We start from the raw sequence: 22582 nt of genomic DNA on the forward strand, positions 1-22582 counted from the left end.
TCTCAAGTGACTTCAACCACTCTCATGGCTTTACATAACACCCGTATCCTCACGACTCCCAAACTAACGCCCCCAAACTATTTCCAACTCTTTCCAGATCTCTACGGACTGGCTGCGTATTCAGGTCTCAGTCCAAATGTAACCTTCTCGTGACCACTCCATCCAAATGGCCCCATACCCACTCTCTCCCCCTGTCTTATACTGTCTGAATTAGATCTATTTGTTTATTATCCATTTCTCCTACCACATTACCCTATGAGATTGGAGAGTTTTTATTCACTGCTTTGTCTCTAGAGCCTAAAACAGTGTTTGGCACATTACTGACACTTATTAAATGTTAGTCAAATGAGCTACTGCCTAACACAGATCTGGCATGCAATACCTGCTAATACCTGAGTGCTTACTAAGTGCCCAATAGTGTGCTAAATATACCACAGGAACTGCTTATTATCCTAACTATTACCATCGTCCCCATTTTACCCGGAGACACAGGAGTTCAGTAGTTTGCTCAGCGTAGGAAGGGATAGGAACACTGGCAGCCTGACCCAGAGCTGACTTTCCTAGTCACTGAGCTGTCCTCCCACTTACATCTGTAAGGACTCAAAGCGTGTACTCAAAGGAAAAAAGGGAGGAAGGGTCCAAAGATCACATCTGTTGAGAGCAGAAAGGGAGTCAAAGGGAGAGAAGGAAACAGACCAAAGACGGTCTTCTTCCTTTTGTGTTTCGTACTGCCCCCAGGAATGAGTGTCCTGTTTCTCATTCCTGACACTGATTTGGAAAGCCCAGTTCCGATAGCTCAGAGAGGGGTGAGTTACCTTTATCAGCTAAAGCTACTGCTCTCTCGGCAGAGAGGAATTTCAACTCACTACTTAATTGCCATGGCATAGGGAAAGAACAAGGGGCTGGAAATCCAGACACTTGCGAGGCTACTGCCGGCTCTGCCCAGGGTTCTCTAGTGGACATCAGCCAACCATGTCCTTTCTCCGTGTCTCAGTTTCTCCATCTGTGGGGGAAAGGCATGCCGCTCTGATGTTCTGACTCTAGCAGGTGCTGATCTTCGGAGTTCCCTCAGTTCACAGCTCTAGACGCCAGTGGAGAGAGGCCCCCTTTCTGACTGCTGGAGCCTGGGCCTCGCCCTTGGGTATGAGAAGTACAGAATTTTCCAAAATACAGTAAGTGAAAGAATTGCCTTTGGAAAACAGAAAACCTGAGTGTAACGCACCCTCCTCCAAGAGTGACGCACAGTAATGGCCAAGCAAACAGTCCTTCCCTGCAATATTTATTAAGGAATTTACACATACACAGGAGAAAGGCAGCCAGGAACTGTAGTTCCCACACATGAAATCTTTTAAGCAAAGTTTTCTTGTCTGAATTTTCAAGTGGGGTGAACAATGACTGAGAGGAAAGCTGTCCCGGCCTCTGCCTCGTACACCTGGGAACGGTGGGGAAACAGAGCACCCGGATACACAGGCATGAAAGAGTCATCAGCAGACTGGGAGAAGGGAAGGGAGAAAGGGAGTTATCAATGACATGGCATTTTTTAAACTGTAAGAAAAACACAACAGTTTTAGGCTGCTGATAAATTAACTCCTCTCTGTTGTAAACCTAAAACTAAACAAAAACAAAAATACCCAGAGCAGATGGGGAGAGGATAGGAGGCGGAACACACATACACACACACACACACATACACACACTCTCACGTGCACACACAAGCAGTACACGTTAAGCTCTGCATTCCCACTCTAGGGGTTTGTCCTCCAGCCACGGAGCCAGATCCTACTGAAGGCAGGTGGGAGGCAGCAAGGGATGTGTGTCCGTGTGTGGGATCTTCATAAAGTCTTTGGTGCTAATAAAGGCTGACTGAAGCAGCAAGTCCTGAAGCCCCAGACCCGGAAAGCAACTCAGGGTGAAGAGAGTAGAATTTTTGCTCATCCTCATAGGAGGGGGCTTGCCTCAACACAGGGCTAGGGTCAAACTGACCCAGGGCCCAGGGAGTATTTAGTTTGATTTCAGTACTTGCTTCATTCCCATAAATCATGAGAACATGATGCTTCCCCTTCAAATTTAAACACTTAGAAACAGCTTATTAACATATATAGAAGGACCTCTACGCTTTCCCGTTTGCCTAATACACAACACCTACAGACCCTTCTGAGAGTCTGACAGGAGCTTTAACCTTGAGGGAAGGTACTCAAAGGTGTGCACGTTTCTCCCACAGTTTAAGTGCCTTCTGCCAACAACTTCTAAGGTGCTGGTGCCAGGAGAGGACTGGGGAGGACGTTGGGATGGCTATGGGGCATGTACAACATAAAGCAACAGAGAGGTCTTCATGTTTGGGAAGTGGCTGGGCAGGATGCCAAACCCCAAATGACTTATTGAGCAATTTCTAAACCAAACAGAGAGGTAGGAAAAGAGGATGGGCGTCAGGGGTGGAGGCTGTGGAAAGGGGAGAGCGAGGGCTGAAGAGAATGGCAGCCATACAGGTGTTTTGTTTTTATTTCCACATCTGAGGACTGAGAGTCTGATTTGCTGCCTGTCCACTTCCGCCGCTCATTGACTGTCCATAGTTCATCATGCCATTGGCTCCATAGAAGTTCATCCCAGCCATCTGCTGGGTCATCTGAAAGGGAGAGAGGAGACTTTCAGACCAGGCCGTGGGCATTCTGCCAATTAGTGCAAAAGGCAGAGTGGGAGTCCCTTTCTCTGCCAGGATGGGGAGAATGAGACAAAGGGAAACTGTTACGGACAGTAAACCCTGGACCTTTGCAGTCAGATCATTTCAAGGCCATGTACATGAACGACTTTTTGGGAGTGCAATGTTGACAGAGACTAAAGCTCAGGGAGGGAAAGAAGGCATCCTGGCATCTGGATCTAGTTGACAGAAAATCAGCATGAGTTCCTCTCTTTTTCCTTTCCAGTCCCTCATCGTAAATAAAAGGGGCCTATTGTTAACTTGCCTGGCCAATCCTAAAAGCTGAAAGGCAAGCCCCCTCCCCAGTGCTCCCGCCTCATCTTCAGCACAGCTATTACTGTCAGCGTCAGGGAAAGCGCTTGAGCAGCCTCTTTCATTTGCAGAAGGGGGAAAAAAGGAACGGGACTGTTCGCAATGAACAAAGGCAGGGGGTAAAAAAGACTAATGTGTCTTCGGTGTATGAGAAGGGAAGGAGCTGGAAGAAAAGTCAGTGGAATAAGGCCTCGGGCAGGATAGGGCGGGGGTCCTTCATGAATTTGATGGAAAGACTGGCCCCCTAGCAGTGAACAGAAAAATACTTTATGGAGAAAAATGCCTTGAATTTCCTGAGCCTAGTACATTTTCTATATAAATTCGTTTTCTTTACCAACTTTCAAAGTAAATTTCAAACTTACATAAAAGTTGAAAGAATAGTACAATAAAACCCATGTATCTTCTTCCTTAAATTCACCAACTGTTAACATTTGCCATATTTTCTCTCCCTCCTTATATAAAAACTTACATTTTTTTGATAAGCATCAAAAGCCGCAGATTTAAAAAAAAAAAAACAAAAAAAACTGCAGCTATCGCAACACTTCACTCCTAAGTCAGGAGGCACTTCATAAGAATGAACACTTTAACAAAACCACAAAACCATGAACACACTCCAGAATTTTAACATTAACACAATATTCTAATGCACATGGCATTTCATTTCCAGATCTCTGTAGTTTCCTTTAATCTAGAACAGTTTCCCTACCACTTCCTCCCATTTCTTTCTGACACTGACATTTTTAAGAACCCAGGACAGTTATTTTGTAGCATATCCCACAATTTGGATTCATCTTCTCATAATTGGATCCAGGTTAAATATTTTTGGCAAGATTCTATGGAGGAGATACGATGTCTTTCTTAGTACAAAATATCAGGAAGCACATGGTATTACTTTGTTCCATTGCCAGTAATTTGATGTTTGATCACTTGGCTAAGGTAGTGGCTATATTTCTTTCATTATAATTAATAAATAATCTGAAGGGCATTTCTTTGCAAATGTGGGAATCCTTTGTTCTTTTTACAATTCCTATCATTCTTCTGTAAAGAAAGTTTTTTCTCCTTCCATTCCACACCTGGTTTTTAAAAAATATCACCATGGACTCATGGGTTTTTTTTTTTTTTCCCATTCAGTATGTCATAATCCATTACTATTGTTACTCTTTTTGATGTTCAAATTGTCTCACATTTGGCCAGTCAGAGCCATTGGAAGTTGGCTCATGTGTCTCTCTGACATATTCCCATCAGACTTACAGCATTCCATTACTTACGTAAATAAAAACGAAACAATGAAAATAAGTAAATTAAAATCTCCACTACGAAAGCTAGAAAATAACAAAGTAAACCCATAGAAAGCATATGGAAAGATACACCAAAAATTGAGGTAGAAAACAGAAAAATGTAGCACCAATAAATCAAAATCCTGGTTCTCTGAAAAAAATTAATGAGACTGCTTGGCGTAACTTTTGATAAATTTGAAAACTTTGGTGAAATGGAAAATCTAGGTAAATACAGTTTTCCAAAATTGACTTCCATAGAAGAAACAGAGAAATGTATCAAAGATTTGCTACAAAGGAAAGCAATAGGGACCACAAACTTCACACAGGAATTCCACAAAACCTTCAAAGACCAGTACTACGTAAATTATTCCGGACCACGGAGAAACAAAAACATAAAAATACTTTTTATAAATAAGTATAACCCCGATAAAGATAGCATATACATGCACATGTGCAGTACACATGCACCATACCACTTCTCTGGTATTACTTTGCCTGTCTCTTGGTTTTCACATTAAATCACTTTGTATTTCTTTGTACCTAGTACAAAACTAGTGTTGCGTTGTGAGCCAATTTGAACATCATTTTCTTTTGATAGACGAGTTGCCTACTGATATGACTGGTATGTTTGGTCTTTATTCCATCATATTATATTTTAACTGTGTTTATTGTATTTGCTGCACTTTGTTGTCTGTTTTTAAAAATTTTCAGTGGGGTACAGTGGCTCATGTCTGTAATGCCAGCACTTTGAGAGGCCAATGCGGGTGGATCGCCTGAGGTCAGGAGTTTGAGACTAGCCTGGCCATCATGGTGAAACCCCGTCTCTACTAAAAAATACAAAAAAATTAGCCAGGTGTGGTGGTGGGTGCCTGTAATCCCAGCTACTTGGGAGGCTGAGGCAGGAGAATCACTTGAACCCGGGAAGTGGAGGTTGCAGTGAGCCGAGATTGTGCCACTGCACTCCAGCCTGGGCGACAGAGTGAGACTCTGTCTCTCAAAAAAAAAAAGAAAAAGAAAAGGGAAGGGGAAGGGAAGGGGAAGGGGAAGGGGAAGGGGAGGGGGAAGGGAAGGGAAAATTATCTTGGTATTCAGAACATCCCACATGTTTGTTTTAGTGATTACCTTTATACTAATACTTTTTAGCGATGTCCTTGGTCTGCTTTTTCCTTATTCAAGCTTCCATGTTTTGGTTTGTCAGCTTATTACATCCTTTGACTTCTACTTATTTCCCATACAATATTTACTATTCAACTTTTCTCCCTTCTCCTTCCATTATTTTTAGTTGTACCTGTTTGTCAGAATATAATGTATATTCTGGTCACTACCTTTGTTTTAGTCTTAGATTCTCAATTAAACATTCAATTCTCACCATCAGTTCTTTTGACAAAAATGAAAATGACCCCAGTCACCTCTTAGGGGGATGAAGTTTATCTTCTGTTAGATTCCCCAGGAGAGTCTTGTAAGTGTGATATTCCCTGAGTTCTTGCATATTTATTTTTTACAGCCTTGATACCTGAAGGCTAGCTTGGCTGGCTTGGCTGGCTTGGCTGTAAAATGCTTGTCTTGTCTTGCATATACTTGAGCGTCTTTAAAATACTGCTCTCCCTGTTGTTCTTTTTGTATTTTGCTATTAGGAAGTCTGATGTCAACCTGGGTATTTTTTGTTTGTTGTGACAGATTTTTGTGAGAAGGAGGTATGGAAAAGGTTGGAGCCCTAAACAATTTTTTTTTTTTTTTTTAGATGGAGTCTCGCTCTGTCGCCCAGGCTGAAGTGTGGCGCAATCTTGGCTCATTGCAAGCTCCGCCTCCCGGGTTCACACCATTCTCCTGCCTCAACCTCCCGAGCAGCTGGGTCTACAGGCACCCGCCACCACACCTGGCTAATTTTTTTGTATTTTTAGTAGCGACAGGGTTTCGCCGTGTTAGCCAGGATGGTCTCGATCTCCTGACCTTGTGATCCGCCTGCCTTGGCCTCCCAAAGTGTTGGGATTACAAGTGTAAGCCACCGTGCCCAGCCACCCTAAACATTTTTAATGTTCTTTAAAGTCTGTAGGTTTACCGGGATATATTTTAGAGTTTACTGTTCTGGGTCAATTTTCCCTGATACACAATGGGCTCTTCCCCTATTATATCCAAGTCTTTTATTACTAGAAAGTTTTCTGGTGTTGTAGTTTTAAATACATTAATTCTGTCCCATATTTTATTTATTTTGTCTTTATTTCTTTGGGCATCTCCAAATATATTTATGTTAGGTTTTCTTTGCCTAACTTCTATATTAATTTCCATCTGATTCTTCTTACTCCTTTCTATGTTTAGTTTTTATTCTCTTAGCTGTTTCATGCCTTTCCTCAATGCCAAATATATTTTCAGTTCAATCTATTGTTCTTTGGCTAACTTGTAACTCAGTCTTTATAAGAACATTTTGGCTTTTTCTTCAATTTCTTTTCTGAGTTCAGTAAACTTTCATTTCACAACATTCAGTTTTTTATCCATTTTGGCTTTAAGTTTTTGAATTTCTGATTTAAGGTGTTTTGTCTTATCTGCAAATGTTTGTTTAAGGACATTTAATTCAGGTTGATAAATAGTGTAATGATTTTCTTCTGCTTCATGACTGTTTTTTGAGGGAGAATATTCATTACGTGAAATGTTTTGATTTTCATTTTCTATTTTCTTCTTGTAGTAGTTTTGCACAAATGTCAGCTGCCATGTTTGGTTTATTGTGTAAGGTCTTATTTTTTTTCTCAATCAGCAATAATAGGTGTGAGGGTTTGGGGAGGCTTACTAAATTTCTTAGATTAAAAGCACCATCTTTTATTAGTGAAGTGGTTATTTTGGAAGAGGGAGGAAGGTGTATATTTGATTTTGTGGTTCTCATTTCCATTTCTCGTGTCTTTCTTTCCTTTCACCACCAGTCCTCCAAAGGGTACCTCCTCCTTTTAGGCCATGCCCATCTCCCCGAGAAGCAATGCTTTCCCAAGGTTACTACCTATACTCCTATATATCTCAAGTCTCCTATTTTTGATCCTCCAAGTAAACAGAGTTCTAATCTGCCACATCTCAGACCTGTTCTCAGGATGTCTTTGATGAGGGTAGGTCCTTCTCCTTCTGGGGAGTTACTTTATCTGTGGTATTACTGCTAGGCCCCTGCTCCATCTTCTGTTTTTACAGCCTCCTCTGTGATGCTGGCTCTGCTAGATTTGGTGTTTATATGCCCATTGCCATGCCATTTGAACCTTGTCTACCAAATGAGATTGTTGTGAGAATATCTGCATTCATTGTTTGTATAGGGTTTTTTTGTGTGTTTGTTTTTGCTTTTGAGAATGTGTGGAGAGATTCAGATTTAGGCAGTTGCGCTTATTCTACAGGAATTCTACAGAACTGAGGAGTTCTTCCTCAGAAAGGATGACTTTAGACAGACCTTCTAGGGGGAAAAAAAAGCAAACCTAACAATGTCTCTGGCATTATCTCATTTACATGGAAAGGACTCAAAGGATAGTGGAGAGGTACAAAGTGAAACAAACTTGAGGAAGGCTCAAAACTCTTGCTGCAAGTAAAATGGGATAGCTTACCTGAGTAAGGTTCCACTGCAGCTGCTGAGCTGGCTGGACCCCATACACAGTCTGGGGCATAGCTGCCATGCCTGCCATGTAGCCAGCCTGCTGGGTGGTCATCATTCCATTCGGCACACCCATCATTGATGCCTGCATGCCACCCATATAGCCTGCAGGCATGGCCATGGGGGCAACCATCCCAGAAGCTCCTGGCTGAGCTACCATGCCTACTGGTGGAGGCATCATGCTCCCCATTATGCTGTTAGGAGGTGTAACCCCGGGGAAGCTGGGGTAGGCTGTGGGATATGCCATCTGAGCGGGAGCCATGAACATTGCTGTCAAGACAACACACATACAGGTCTGTTAAAGAGTGAAAAACATAGTCAGCCCAAACTCTCCCTGGCTACCCCTTTCCAGCTGGAATTTCTCAGGATTACTCTACTCACAATGCTCTTTACACAGCAAAGTAGTCAGAGTCTCTACAAGGCCTGCTATGGCTTACCAATGGGCTGCTGACTGAGTCATTTTCCCTTTAGGGTCCAGATCCAGACCTTGAGTTAGACTTCACCGAAGTGTGACCCCAGACTCCACAGAAGTATGACTCTGAGTTACATTAATTTCTATCTGCTGATACTTTGGTCATGTTCAGGTTTGTTTGCTGTATGACATCCTGGTCCCCAAAGTATCTATCCTCTGTCACAGTAAATAATTCCTGCATGGAAGCCCTCATGTCTCTATCTGGCACATGGCCATGATACCCAGGAAGTCTACCTTGAGTAGGCATTTGAGGCGTCTGGGATCCATATAGTGAAAGAATGGAGTCTTTAGAGAGCTGTTTCTTGCCTATTTCTTCTGATTTGCTCCCTGGCTCCGGAAACAGGTTCAGGTTTTCAGGAACAGAGCCAGCACTCCCTGCAGTTGGCATGGAACCTACAACCTTAGGGCAAAGAGGGCAGGGGAAGAATTGAAATGGTTCTCATGGGGGTCTCCTTAAGGATCTCCCTTCCCTCTCTGCTGTTCCTAACATCTGCAATAAGAATTCATGGTTCAAGTTAATAGCTTCCTGACATTTTTACCATTGAAATATCTGAAAACACCTGATAATTAAGCTCTGTTACAATTCTTTCCTTTCACCAAAACATGTGATTTGGTAGGAACAAACAAACAAAACAACCCACAAATGACGCAGCAGGGGGAATTGAGTTTAGATCCCAGTGTAGCCATTTACTAGTATAACCAGAGGTTAGTGACATAACTTTTATGAACTAATGTTTCCACACCTGTAAAATTCCCACTTTGCAGGTTTGTGGTGAAGATGTGAAATTATTAATGAAATACACAAAATGATATACAAAAACCACCTCACACTGTGCCCAAGACATAGCAGGCATTTCACGAATGGTAGCCATTAAAGGTTTCAAATCTTCCTACCCACAATTCTCTGGCAGTAACTCAGGCCTAGGAGCTAGCCTCAAGTATCAGCCTTCACAATATCACACACTTTCCACAGAAGCAACTCAAAGGGCCCACTCTTTCTGAGCAGGATAAAAAAATGGCATGAACAGCAATCTTAGATTGTGACAGAAATGACACAATGTTAAGGGAAGAATGAAGAATAAAGAAAACCAAAGTCCAACTCCACCAAGGAAGCATGACTTGGTTCTATAATTAAGATATCAAAATCACCCATTTCAGAATGTTCTTTAATCCTGGGGAGCCCACAAGACTCACCTTTCTGGAACCTGAAGAAGAAGGGGATGGAACAGAGGCCAAGAGATCTAAATCCTTCTCTAGGGTATTGCCGGTCTTACTATTTGCAATGGAGCAGGACACAGGAGCATCTAGAAAGAGAGACTGAAGTTAAGATGCAGCACTGCTTATTAAGCCCACGCCTTCCTTCTATTCTAGACAAAAAGCAAAGGTAGCCCATAATCTCACGGACCTAGAAATCTAGACTTCTAGAACCATCTAGCATGGATGGGGCTTCTCAAAAGAGGCTTCACCCCACATTCCCAGGGTAATCTGGGAAAGCCTGTAGCCCAGCTATCAGGCACAGGGCAGCAGAAGTCCAGGCCTGAAGGCTATTTCAGCACCACAGTGAGGGGCTGGCTGGCTCCCTTCTGGCTATTTAAAGGGCAAGGTATGAAGGGTTCATTTTCAGAGAGCAAGGAAAGGTACAGAAATTAGAAACCTAAGTAGCCAATAACCTAAGTCAGCAGAAGCAGATGGAAACAAAGTGCAACCACCAGTGCTGTGAAAGGCAGACAATAGGCTTTCTTTCTGAAACGGTAGAATCACTAGTTCAGGATTTCAAAGGTTTAGAGAAAAATGACCACAGGCCATCTCAGAAACAGCCTGCATCTGAAAAATGAAAGGAATGCAGGCAGGGAGTGGAGTACAGGGAAGTGACATGAGGCTCAAAGGTGCTGTTTAGCAAAATTGCTAACATTTATGGAGGGTTCAGTATGTACCAGGCATGGGGCTAAGAGCTTTAGAGGCATTATCTCATTTAATCCTTCCAACAACACCTTTGAAGTAGAGACTCATTCTCACTGCACAGATTAGGAAAGCAACATTAGAGGTTAAGTAAACTACCCAAGGTCACATAGACAGTGAGTAACACAGCGGGACACTGGCTCCAAAGGCCATGCTCTTAACCACTACACCATACTGTTGCTCTGAAAAGTGTCATGGTAAACACTTCCTTAGAGCAACTGTTCAGATATAAAACAGATCAGGAAGAGTGTGAGAGAACAGTCTTAGCAATGAAGACAAAACTGGAGAATCCCATCTCTACCTATCTTCAGGGTCACTGAGAATTCATCAAAATTTGTAAGAACATGGAAGCTGAAAAGTCCAACTCTTACCAAGGCCCAACAAATCCATGACAGGTGCTGTGGATTTCGGGGAGCTTTTCCGAGGTAGCTGTGGGTCTTCTTTTTTCTGTGGCTAAGGTGAAAATATGTTATAGAAAGAAATAAGCAGGTGTTTTTTGAACTCTTTATTCCCATCTCCACTGTAAAGCTACGGTGTTCTTGTGGGTAGGGGTACTGTTATTCAAAAAGAGTTACCAAAGAAATGAAACTCAGGAAGTGTCAGGTGAAAGAATCAAGTCAGGAGGCAGAAGTGCATAAACCAAACCTGAAGCGAAAAACAAAGATATCGCCTGTGATTGTCTGGCGTCCTAAAGAGACAGATCTTTCTGAAACCAAGACAACCACAGAACAGGGGATCCAACAGAAGCAGCAGTTTTTGGTCCCAGGAAAAGCCAAGAATAAAGGTAGGTATCTGATGGTACAAGAGCCAAGAGCCAACAAATCTCCCAGTGGTTAGAAAACCTTTTACTTTAACACCGAAAGGGAGGTCGGTTTAAAGATTACCTAATTCACTCTGCCAATATCACTAGTGACTGTGTCCATAGACAATGTGATTCAGAATGATGATAAAAGACTCTTCCTTAAGCAATAGTAAGTAAAGTCCTCTCTCCCAAGATTCCAAGCTTTTATATTAGAGATTCTACTACTACAGCCACAATGTGTCCTGTGGAAAAAGAAGCGTGTCTGTTTCAACATGACAAAGCAAGAATATAAGGGATCATTTAAAATGGTCTAGTATGGCCTCACTTCTGGACTGTTCTTCATTGAAATCGGAAAATGGGGTACAGAAGGTCTAACAAGAGAAGGACTAATGTGGAAATAGCATCTGCTCAGAAGGTGTCCCACGGCCTTGGCATTCTGGCTTGGAACGTGCCTCTTGCTTAGACGGAACAGATGCACTTCCCGAGTTCCCATCTGACCCCAAAGAGAAGCTCTTTCAGAGCAGATTTAGGCAGCAACTGGTAATGGGAGAGCAGAGGTGATAGCAGGCGATCCAATCCAGATGCAGAATCCTCTAGCCCCAGCTGTGATGGTGCAATGGTACTCACCATGAGGCCTCCTACTCTCCCTTTCACAAATATACACATACCTGAGGCTGTCCATACAGTGCAAATACTTCCCAACTTACCATTTTCACCTTCTCGAAAACAACAGGTTCCAACTTTTTTTCTGGAACTGGTTCGCTCCCTCTTTTCCACTTGTCATCTTTTTCTTTCTATAATGATTTAACAAGACAAAGAACACAGGGCCCAAGGTGACTAATAGTTTGATAAATCATAATTCCAAGTGTCCGAAAAGGACAGCCCAAATCCCTACCGATTCTGATGCAAGCTTGAGGGCCGGGGTCTTGGTGTGGAGCATGAGAGTTGACCTCCTCCACATTAGCCTCAATGCTGTACGATGTGTCTTCCAAACACCTTAGGCACCCGCCCTCCTAACCCACTCATGACTCTTGATATTTGCAGTCGAGGCTATGTACAGATGCTAAAACATTTTACCAGTATGCTACCCATCTGTGCCCCAAATTTAATTTGCCCATGCTTTGAGAGGTCTCCCCTCATCTTGGTATACTAGTGAATAAGTTCATCTTACTCAGCTTATGTCCTTTGTGATATCATAAATTCAATCATAGGTCCTCTCAATAGTCATTTCTTTTTTTAACAGTCAGAAAATAAACCTTAATTTCAAGTTTACAGATTAGAAGAACAAAAATTAAGTTTTAAAGTCAAATAAACATCTAAATGTAAAACAAAACCACAAAGTAATCTTAAGAATACAGAGTACAGCATACATATGAAAAACATGTTTGGTCTTGCCAGTGATAAAAAATGCAATTTAAAATGCACTTTATGCAGAGCGAAAGATCTTTCTATAATGTTGGTAGGGATGAAGTGAAACCAGTACTCTTATACAATGCTGAGGAGAGAGAGTCAAATGGTACAACTTCTGGAAAGTATATTGGCAAAACTAGGAAGAGACAAATGTTGAAATCCTTTGACCCAGATGATATCATATCTTGTAATGTATCTTACGAAAATAGTCCAAAATATGAAAAAGGTTAAATGCACCAAGAAGTTCACCCCAGAATTATCTATGCTAAAAAAACCTTAAATAACAACACTTATGCCACAGAGGGGAAATGGTAAAATAAATTATTACTTTCAGTGATTTAGCTACTCACTGAAAGATGATGCAACAATTAAAAATTATAAATACCATATAAGCGACATAGAAAAATATGTTAAGTGGAATGAAGGTAGGAGAAGTCTATATAACTGTATTATAATTATGCCTCCAAAAAGAAACTATATAGAAAGAAAGAGGAACACACCAAGAAGATAATTATTAGCAAAGATAGTGAGAGTATGCATGGATATTTCACTTTAGTTTTCATTTTCTCTAAAATAATCTTATAATCAATACATGCAGCTTTTTCATATGAAGTATATGTCTTTAATACAGACATTTCATTTAAGTTAAAAATGTTTTATCTGTCCATTATAAAAAGAATAGTTTTTAACAAAGCCAGTTTCTTTTCATTTGATATTAAATGTCTTTACTTAGCAAATATTAATTATTGGCATAAAAATCTTCACAAGAATATGAAAAAAATCTAAGTACATTAAATAACAAATTCTGAAATAGCTTTTTGGTAAATGGGAGGTTATTTCCTTCCTAAGAAAAATATCCAGTAACTGGGCTTGCTTTCATGGGTACAGGACACCAGCATTGTAATCATGAATACCCTGAGGGCAGAGCTGCTGTTTCTACAATAGCTGTGTACAAACAGCAACTCTACTCCTTCACCATCTGAATTATCTCAGATACCCTTGGCTGACCTCATCTGAGTTCATATCTTTAGCCACAATGAACAGAGCTGGGCAGACAGACCACAGTTTTCTACAGATAAAAGGAAATGTGTGTGCTTGGGTTCTAAACTGTTTTTGATGATGCCATCCAAGCTGTAGCTGCACACTGGGTTAATTCTTTCTTGGCACAGATATGATACTGACAAGTCCCTTTTCTGGATGACTGCAAGATAAGAGTCCTTCATACAAAGTTGAGAAGGAATCATTTTTACCTAACTGTATGTATTACCTTACACTTACTTGCCTGTGTTGAAATTCACCTACCAGTTAAATGCCCCTTTCACATAGCTTCATAAGATCAATCTGAAGCAGATTCCAATTAGCTTAACTTTTAATTACCCAGAAGGGCTTAGAGCTCCACGCAAACAGTGATTTCACTGTCTATGATATCATTATTACATAACTAGAATAGATGATAGATAGGTAGGACCTGTGCTAGAAGTGAAGAATCCCTTACTCTCAATAATTCTGTGACTAGAGAAATAGCTAATTATTCCTAAGAGAATTTTCTGTAGAATCTTGTTAAAGGTTATTTAAAGGTCTAAATAGTCATATATATTGGTTCTCCATTAGTTGTCATTAGTTAGGCATATTTTCCTCTTTCAGAAACCATGCTGTCGCTGTCTGTCCCCCGTGTGTTATATTTGTTCTAGTTATCATACGCTGTATTGCAGATTCTCAACATGCCTAGGGTGGAATGTGTTCTTGGAAACTGGTAGTCGGCCTCCCTCTGAAACCCTTCTCAGAAACAAGGGTCACATTGGCAATCAGTCCACCAACACACTGGTTATCCGCAGGTAATGCCGGAAATATACATTGGTCAAACTGAAGGAAACTGGTGATTTAATTACACCTACTTTTGTTGATTTCATTTACAGGAAAAAAGTATATATGTGTGTATATATCTATGTCGATAGACATATGTGTAGTACATATACACTTATATTGTTTTATTTGATCTACTATATGTAACATGTCCATCTCAAGAAATAATTCAAAACTGGGAATCATCAGTAACACCTTCTAACTACAGGTTAAGGCAAAGAATTCACTGATAGGCAGAAGTTTTTTTCATGATATCGCATGGTCTTGACTCAGTAACTGGCATTTTTTACTTTTGCTTAAATATTTATTTTGAGACAGGGTCAAACTCCATTGCCTAGGCGGGAGTGAAGTGGTGCAATCATAGCTCACTGCAGCCTCAACCTCCCTGGCTCACGTGATCCTCCCACCTCAGCCTCCCAAGTAGCTGGTGACTACAGGCGTGTATACCACCATGCCTGGCTAATTTTTAAATTTTTTGTAGAAATGGGGGTCTTGCTTTGTTGCCCAGGCTGTTCTTAAACTCCTAGGCTCAAGTGATCCTCCCAGTTCAGCCTCCCAAAGTGATGGGATTAGGGGATGAGCCACCACACTTGGTCTACTTTTGCATTTTTTAAAAGATGGTTTTGGAGTGTTTTGGTAGCAGTTCTTCAAAGTGTTCTCTGGCCTGATTTAATAAGCAAATTACTTATTATGGACAAAACTTGAAAGATGTATAACCAACCCTAAAGGCATTGATGTCCAGACTTCGGTCCATGTATTTCTTCTTCTCATATTTGTCTCGAATAAATCCTTCGACAGCTCTGCAAAAAGCTTATTAAGGATGAATCAAATAAGCCTCTCAAACAGTAAGAAGATAAAAGGTCAATTGTGTTCCATGGAGCATTGTTCTCCTCCTTCCCTCTTGCCTGGTTTCCCCACATGGCTCCTGCCTGTTCATATGCAATTTCTCTGACCAAAGCCTTAAAATGCTTCCTTCACAGTTACAGCAGGGAATCCTTACTTCCTATGCTTTTCCTTCAGCATAATGATAGCAGCAAGTGGAACTAATCTACAAATTGACATTGGAGGTGGCTATACATCTGTGGCTGTTCTAGAATATAGGTAAAGCAGTCAAATGTCTATTTTAAAGCACTTAGGTCAATAGGCCTCAAACAAAGGCACGTAAGTACCCCTTGAAAACATAAACTCTTGTGCCCCACTGCCAAATTCTGACCAGTGGGTCTTCTGCAAGGCCCCAGATCTGCGTTTAACAGGTTCCACCTGAATCCATTAAAAAAAAAAAAAGAACCTTAACAAGATGATCTATAAACTACATTTTGAGAAGCACCGCCTTTAGGGGATTTGGTTTTGTGTCCTAGGTGCTATCTCTGTTGAACAGATGGTGGAAGAAAGTTATTGGTTATTGATAAACTGGTAAACAACAGTTAATTCTTTCACCCAAGACATAAAAAGATGATAAAAATGAATGGCCATTTTGCTGACTGCCAGGGTTAACAGAGCACAATAAACTACTATTTTTAATTAAACAATAGTTTCAGAGGTCCAAAATAAACTAGTGGAGATGTAACTTTATGGAAGAATACACAGTGAAATCACTGCCGTCTTAATTCCAGAGTGAGTCTTCTTCAAGTGACACCATATGACAATTCTGACATTCGCAAATACATGTGCTTTTTGTGCATCTTGGTTGCAGGACGGAGGGCAAGCAAGGACACTGACTAATCCACATAGAGATGACCCAGTCACATTACAGGACTGGAGTCTTGTTTGACTCTCCCCAAACATCAGAATACCACTCAGCCTTCTAAGTTGCTCCAGAAAAGATACGGGTCTATCTGAGGTCGCCGAAAGGTCTCAGGAAGATAGGCTTCATAAAGTCGGTTTGCCTTTCCATTTCCCATCTCTTGCATGCACTGTGACCAAAGAGAATGTAGAAACATGGCATGTCAGATCAAGAAAGAACTGAAAAACTTCTCACCCAATTCCACTACTGTACAATTGAAGAACCAACCTAGAGAGTGTCAGAACCAAGATTCTGATTTCCAATTCATGATTCTCTCTACCTTACTAGGAATTCCCAATCATTTGCCCCAAGCTGTCTTTCCCCCTACTCCATAGGTTCCTTTTACTGAAATACCTATGTACCAAGATACATTTAATTCAGTAATAAATCAAGATCTCATTTGACAGTCTTAGATACACAGCTACCAATTAAAATGTCTACTTGGCAGGCAATGATCAGTGTTAGCATTCTGAGTTTATACTATTAATCAATTCCAATAAATGTGTTTCCCATTAGGCTTTTAAGTAGACTCCTTAACACTTGTGAGGGATAAATCCCAAGAGCTTTTTAAGTCTCCAAATCCCCAAATATCTTCATGGCATACAATTTCCTTCATAAGACAGAGTAAAGTGTAACTGAAAAATCTAACTCACCTTTTTAGACCTTTAATACAACTATAAATACAGTCTAAAGCAATTTCTAAAGCCATTTTCTCGTTAAGAGTAACCTCTTTTTCCATTACCAACTTTAGCAACTGGATTTGGGGGGCGGGGGGGCTTCCCTTTTACTCCCAAGAAAGAAAAAATTAAAATTAAAGCTTTTCAATGTAGGAAGAGAATAAAAAATAATGAAGCTATATCAAGGTACAGCTCTTAGGTCAGCCAGACTCATTAACTTAGGAGTCTCACTCCAAGCCCACCAAGCTAACAGCATGCAAGATTCACGTATGCATTCCAGCTGTTACAGCTTTTTTAAGATGATAACAATAAATATAATATATACATTGTCTTATTTAATATATTTTTAAGGTTAATTATGTTTAAATTAATTTAAAATTTTTGAAATTTTAAATGTTATCATCTAATTCCATGTTTGTATGTGTCTAAAGATATATTAACAATCACAGAAAAGATGAGTTCACAAAAATGGTATCTTTTTAATATTATGTACCATTAAAATATTTTCCATGTCTAAAACAAAGATTCATGTATGCATTTTAGCAATAAAATATTTCCATAAGTCTATGATTTGAAGGTTTTTTTTAAAAGTGATTTTTTTTTTTTTTGAGACAGGGTCTCACTCTGTTTCTAAGCCTAGAGTGCAATGGCATGATCATGGCTAACTGCAGCCTCCACTTCTGCAGAGGCTCAAGTAATCCTCCCACCTCAGCTTCCCAAACTGCTGGGATTACAGGTACATACCACCAGGCCCAGCTAACTTTTTAATTCTGTATTTTGCAGAGACAGGTGTCTCACTCTGTTGCCCAGGCTGGTCTTGAACTCCTGGAGTCAGGCGATCCACCCACCTCGGTCTTACAAAGTGCTGGGATTGAGCCACCATGCCCGACCAAAAGTGAATATTCAAAACTATAAATTTTAGACCTGCAAGTGCTAAGAGTCTTAGAAAATCACCCAAAGATCCCTCTTAATACTTTTGTGGACCCATGGAGTCCTAGATCATAGACTATTTCTGTTTTTAAGGAGGTAAAATATAGGTAGAATAACTTGTATCTTAAATAGAAAGAATAAAAATTTCTGTTAAGGTACAAGAATTTGACATAAGTGTTTAACAACTAAATTTTCCTTTATCTTTGCCTTTGTGCCTGGTTTGACTGAAATTCATCTGGAATTCCTTTTACATGGATATATGGGAGCAGCTGACTCACTCTTGGGCTAAGTACCTGAATCTGTTCTTGAGTCCACTGGTCGAGGTTAACTGACTTTACCCTGGATATGTGCACCCCCAGATTCCTGTGGATTCCAGCACATCGAATGCAGATGAACACACCAATGTTCCAAGAGGCCCATCGCGGCCCTGTGAAAGTCAGGAACAGGGCAATAAAGTACAAATTACAGCATTCAAGGCCTAAACTGCAATATTAGATTATCAGACATTTCTGCTAGAACGTAAGTGAAATAATTTTTACCATAACCATCTGTTTATTGACTCTACTCATTCCTCCACGTGTCAGCTTTTCTTTAGTTTAAAATTTTTAAGTGTACAATACAGTGGTTTTTAGTATATTCACATAGTTGTGCAATGATTACTATTATCTAATTCCAGAACATTTTCATTACTCCAAAAGAAATCCCAACCCATTAGCAGGCACTACCCATTTTCTCCCAACTCTTCCCTCCCAGCCCCTGGCAACTATGAATCTACTTTTTATCTCTATGGATTGCCAATTCTGGACATTTAATACAAACAGAATTATATAATATGTGGGCATTTGTGCATGGTACAATTTTTTTTACAGTGTCTGCTAATATGAGTGTTGAAACGCAGATGTTACAAGACTGTTACTTATATTAAGAAAAATCCCAGGAGTGCAAAGCCATATCATATTCTATTTGGCTGAGCACCTTATATAAACAGTCCTCTCCCAAGAGACGTTTTAGTGGTGATGGGCCTGTATTCACCACTTTTTAGTGGTGGCCTATATTCGGTTTTCCTACCAGGAAGAAAGATAGATAAGGCATGATTGTCCACGGCTCAACCTGTAATTGAAACTGTGTTTATCCTCCCCCCAACCCCAGGCCTATAAAATATGCATTCGCATTAACTTAATAGGATCCTTTCCCCTTAGGTTGATGTTCCTACTTTACTCAACTACTGAAGTATCTCATTTCTAGATTGCCAAATAATAAAGATGCTTATAGCAACAAAAAAGAAATCTCAAATATGAATTTTAATTCAAAACTGTTACAGAAGCTCCCATCCCCTGCCAGCTTTACTCATCCTAATAATCACTCTGAAAAATTATCACACTCCTCTTCATAATTTTCACCCAGGAAAAAAAAATGACTCATATGAAACCTGCCAAAAACTTACTGAAAACTCAGAAATATTTCCTTCTCCATTATCCCACTTGGCAGAAATTTACCACATAAAATAAGCGTGACATAAAAATTAGAGGATGCAATAAAGAGGTGAAAGGACACCGATTTTCTATAGAGATAAACAGGACCTACGCTTGGAACGACAAGGAGCACAAGACTTCAGTTCTTTAGGACACAGACAATTATTTGGTTAGCCAACAGGTTTTTCAATTTTTATTTTTAGAGGCAGTCTCGCTGTCACCCAGACAGGGAGTGCTGTGGCACCATCATAGCTCACTGCAGCCTCGTCTTCCTGGGCTCAGGCAATCCTCCTGCCTCAGCCTCTGGAGTAGCTGAGACTATAGGCGTGTGCCATTCTGCCTGGCTAATATGTTTATTTACTGCAGAGACAAGCTCTCACTATGTTGCCCAGGCTGGTCTTGAACTCCTGGCCTCAAACACTTCTCCCACTTCAGCCTCCCAAAGTGCTGGGATTACAGGTGTGAGCCACTGCGCCTGGCCAGCCTGAAGGTTTTGACAGCAGTTTTAATGAAGAAATGCTAGAATCATGTGGCAGAAAATTAGTTTTAGAAATTTGAATACATGATTATTACAAATAAGAATGTAATTTTTTGACAAAGATATCACTTATTTACTATGGCAAATACTGCAACAGAAAGCTCACATTCTCCTTATTACCACCAGGTGGTGCTCTCTGCCTGAAATTTTATCCCAATGCCTTATCGTTATCACAAGCTCAGATTTATCTTCTAAAACGATATTTAGTCCCTTCACATTCCTAGATGGATTTACATAGTTGGTCCACCATGTATCTTATAAACACAAAAACGATCTGCACACTTGTTTCAGGTGGGAGAGTGTCACGTCAAACACAAAATGAAAACCCTAAACTGACGTAAATGGGGTTTCTTAGCATGCTGTCTATCCATTTTAGGTTACAGTTTTCATAAAGGAACTTCAATAAGATCTAAGTTATATAAGATTTAAAATGGCACCAAGTTAATATTTCATGTTTCTTAAAGCATTTTTTCTTTGCTCTAGATTCCAGAGTCTAGAACTCATAAGACAGTTAAGATGTATTTGTTTACTAACAAAGTCAGAAGCCAAACGCATGCATTAAAAATTGAAAGTCAGCTGTGAAACGTTACACTGTGTGCTTCCTGGCCTTAAGATGGGAAAAGGCAATTCCCAATCATCTAAGCCACTGTCACAGCTCCCACTCCAGAGTACTTAAAGTCATTTTGCTTCTGAGGAATGCAAGGCTAAGACTTCGAGCCTTGGGGTGACTCTGAAGCCACTGACAAGGCCTCAGTACAGAAATACAGGCAACTGTATTTTCATGAAAAGCCAGAGAAGGGCCTCTTCTCCCCCGCAGATCCCCACCTGACATCCCTTCTGAAACCTTTTCCCAGTGAATATAGGGATGGTTATATCCCAGATACTCAGTCTCTTTTAGTTTTGAGACACTAGATTTATTAGTGAATAACTACATGTTCCACAAAAGATTCTGAAACTAGAGAAAAGAAAAATAAAAGAGACAAATGTTACTTATATGGCTGAAAACATGGGGAAATGGTGTAGTTACTTTTATTTCATTTTATTTTTTACAGACAGGGTCTCTCACTCTGTTGCCCAGGCTGGAGTGCAGAGGCAAGATCATGGCTCACTGTAACCTCAAACTCCTGGCCTCATGAGATTCTTCCACCTCAGCCTCCCATGTAGCTGGGACTACAGGCATGCACCACCATGCCTGGCTGATTTTCAAATTTTTTTAAAGACAAGGTCTCCCTATGTTGCTTAGGCTGGTTGTGAACTCCTGGCCTCAAGGAATCCTCTCACCTCAGCCTCCCAAAGCACTGGGATTATAGGTGTCAGCAACCATGCTCTGCCAGTTGTAGTTATTAAAAGTATAATCTTTGCTGCCAGTAAGGACTTAGGTTTGAGCGCAGTTCCTTCAATGATTACCTGTGTGACCTTCTGAGAGACGGAGCTTTAGTTTCCTCATCTATAAAATGGGTACCATAGCATTCACCTCACAGTGCCTAAAACACAGAGGGACAATAACTGAGGACTATATATAAGGACGTGGTATCGAATGAGGTTTCCAGAACCCACTTCCCATTCATCTTCCTGATATGGGCCAGTTAACTCATTCATATATGTAATATATACCTACACTCTGTGCAACACCACGGAGTGCTTCTTTTTATTTTAATTTTATTTTTTTGAGACAGAGTCTCACTCTGTCACCCAGGCTGGAGTGCAGTGGTGTGATTTTGGCTCACTGCAACCTCTGCCTCCTGGGTTCAAGCAATTCTGTTCCCTCAGCTTCCTGAGTAGCTGGGACTATAGGCACATGCCACCACATCCAGCTAACTTTCACATTTTAATAGAGACAGGGTTTTGCCACATTGGCCAGGCTGGTCTCGAACTCCAGACCTCTGGTGATCCACTCGCCTTGGCCTCCCAAAGGGCTGGGATTACAGGTGTGAATCACCACGCTCAGCCAGAGTGCTTCTTTTTGGAAAGGAATATGAGTTCTGGTCCTAAAATACCAGAACCAAAATGAACTGAATATTAGACAGAAGAAATTTACCCTAGACCCAATTTCAAAGTCTTCTAGAAAACATGAAATTTTAAGCAGCTTCCTTTATTGATCTTAAAATATTTCTTGAAAATGCACTTTTTAAACCCTCACCTGTTCCCTTTCTCTGCTACACACCCCCACCCTGCCCTTGTGCTTGCATATGCCCCCACTACACAGGCAAAGAAAGAAGGCCCAAGGCTGTCAGCCTAAGTGGTGGGTACTTAGATTCCACAGTACCTGGTATTGCTGCTGCAAGGCCAGCCTACTTTAATCTGGTAAACTTGCAAAAATGCAAGTGAAACCAATTGTTTTAACATAATGATCTCCAATTCCATCTGTGTTGCTGCAAATGTCAGTGAGTTTAAAAAAGGTGGATCTCATGGAGAGAGAGTAAATTGGTGTTCTAGAAGCCAGAAAGGGTAGGGGGATGGAGGATGAAGTGAGTTTGACTAATGGGTACAAAAATATAGTTAGCTAGCCTGGCCAACATGGTGAAACCCCATCTCTACTAATAATACAAAAAATTAGCCAGGCATGGTGGCACGTCTGTAATCCCAGCTACTGGGGAGGCTGAGGCAGGAGAATTGCTTGAATCCAGGAGTCAGAGGTTGTGACGAGCCAAGATCACACCACTGCACTCCAGCCTGGGTGACAGAGCAAGACCCTGTCTCAAAAAACCCCAAAAATACAAAAATACAGTTAGAAGAAATAAGACCTAGTGTTCAATAAATCAGTTGAGTGACTATA

At 40.7% G+C, this 22582-nt stretch overlaps 1 protein-coding gene across 4 annotated transcripts in view; it reads right to left on the reverse strand.

The window, feature by feature from the left end:
• Positions 1 to 1262: 1262 nt before the first annotated feature.
• Positions 1263 to 22582, reverse strand: part of SMAP2 (small ArfGAP2) — an 82122-nt gene continuing 60802 nt past the window's right edge. For all 4 annotated transcript variants that reach the window (XM_011977640.1, XM_011977642.1, XM_011977644.1 and 1 more), the window contains 9 exons: positions 18090 to 18223; positions 16234 to 16319; positions 15128 to 15206; positions 11841 to 11927; positions 10703 to 10784; positions 9567 to 9676; positions 8607 to 8772; positions 7854 to 8170; positions 1263 to 2623 (listed from right to left, as the gene is read on the reverse strand). In XM_011977640.1, the coding sequence (XP_011833030.1) occupies positions 2498 to 2623; positions 7854 to 8170; positions 8607 to 8772; positions 9567 to 9676; positions 10703 to 10784; positions 11841 to 11927; positions 15128 to 15206; positions 16234 to 16319; positions 18090 to 18223 (1187 nt within the window). In that variant the 3' untranslated portion in view covers positions 1263 to 2497. The remainder of the gene's footprint in view (positions 2624 to 7853; positions 8171 to 8606; positions 8773 to 9566; positions 9677 to 10702; positions 10785 to 11840; positions 11928 to 15127; positions 15207 to 16233; positions 16320 to 18089; positions 18224 to 22582) is intronic.

Source organism: Mandrillus leucophaeus, unplaced genomic scaffold (genome assembly GCF_000951045.1).
Source record: "Mandrillus leucophaeus isolate KB7577 unplaced genomic scaffold, Mleu.le_1.0 Scaffold182, whole genome shotgun sequence".
Classification (NCBI taxonomy): domain Eukaryota; kingdom Metazoa; phylum Chordata; class Mammalia; order Primates; family Cercopithecidae; genus Mandrillus; species Mandrillus leucophaeus.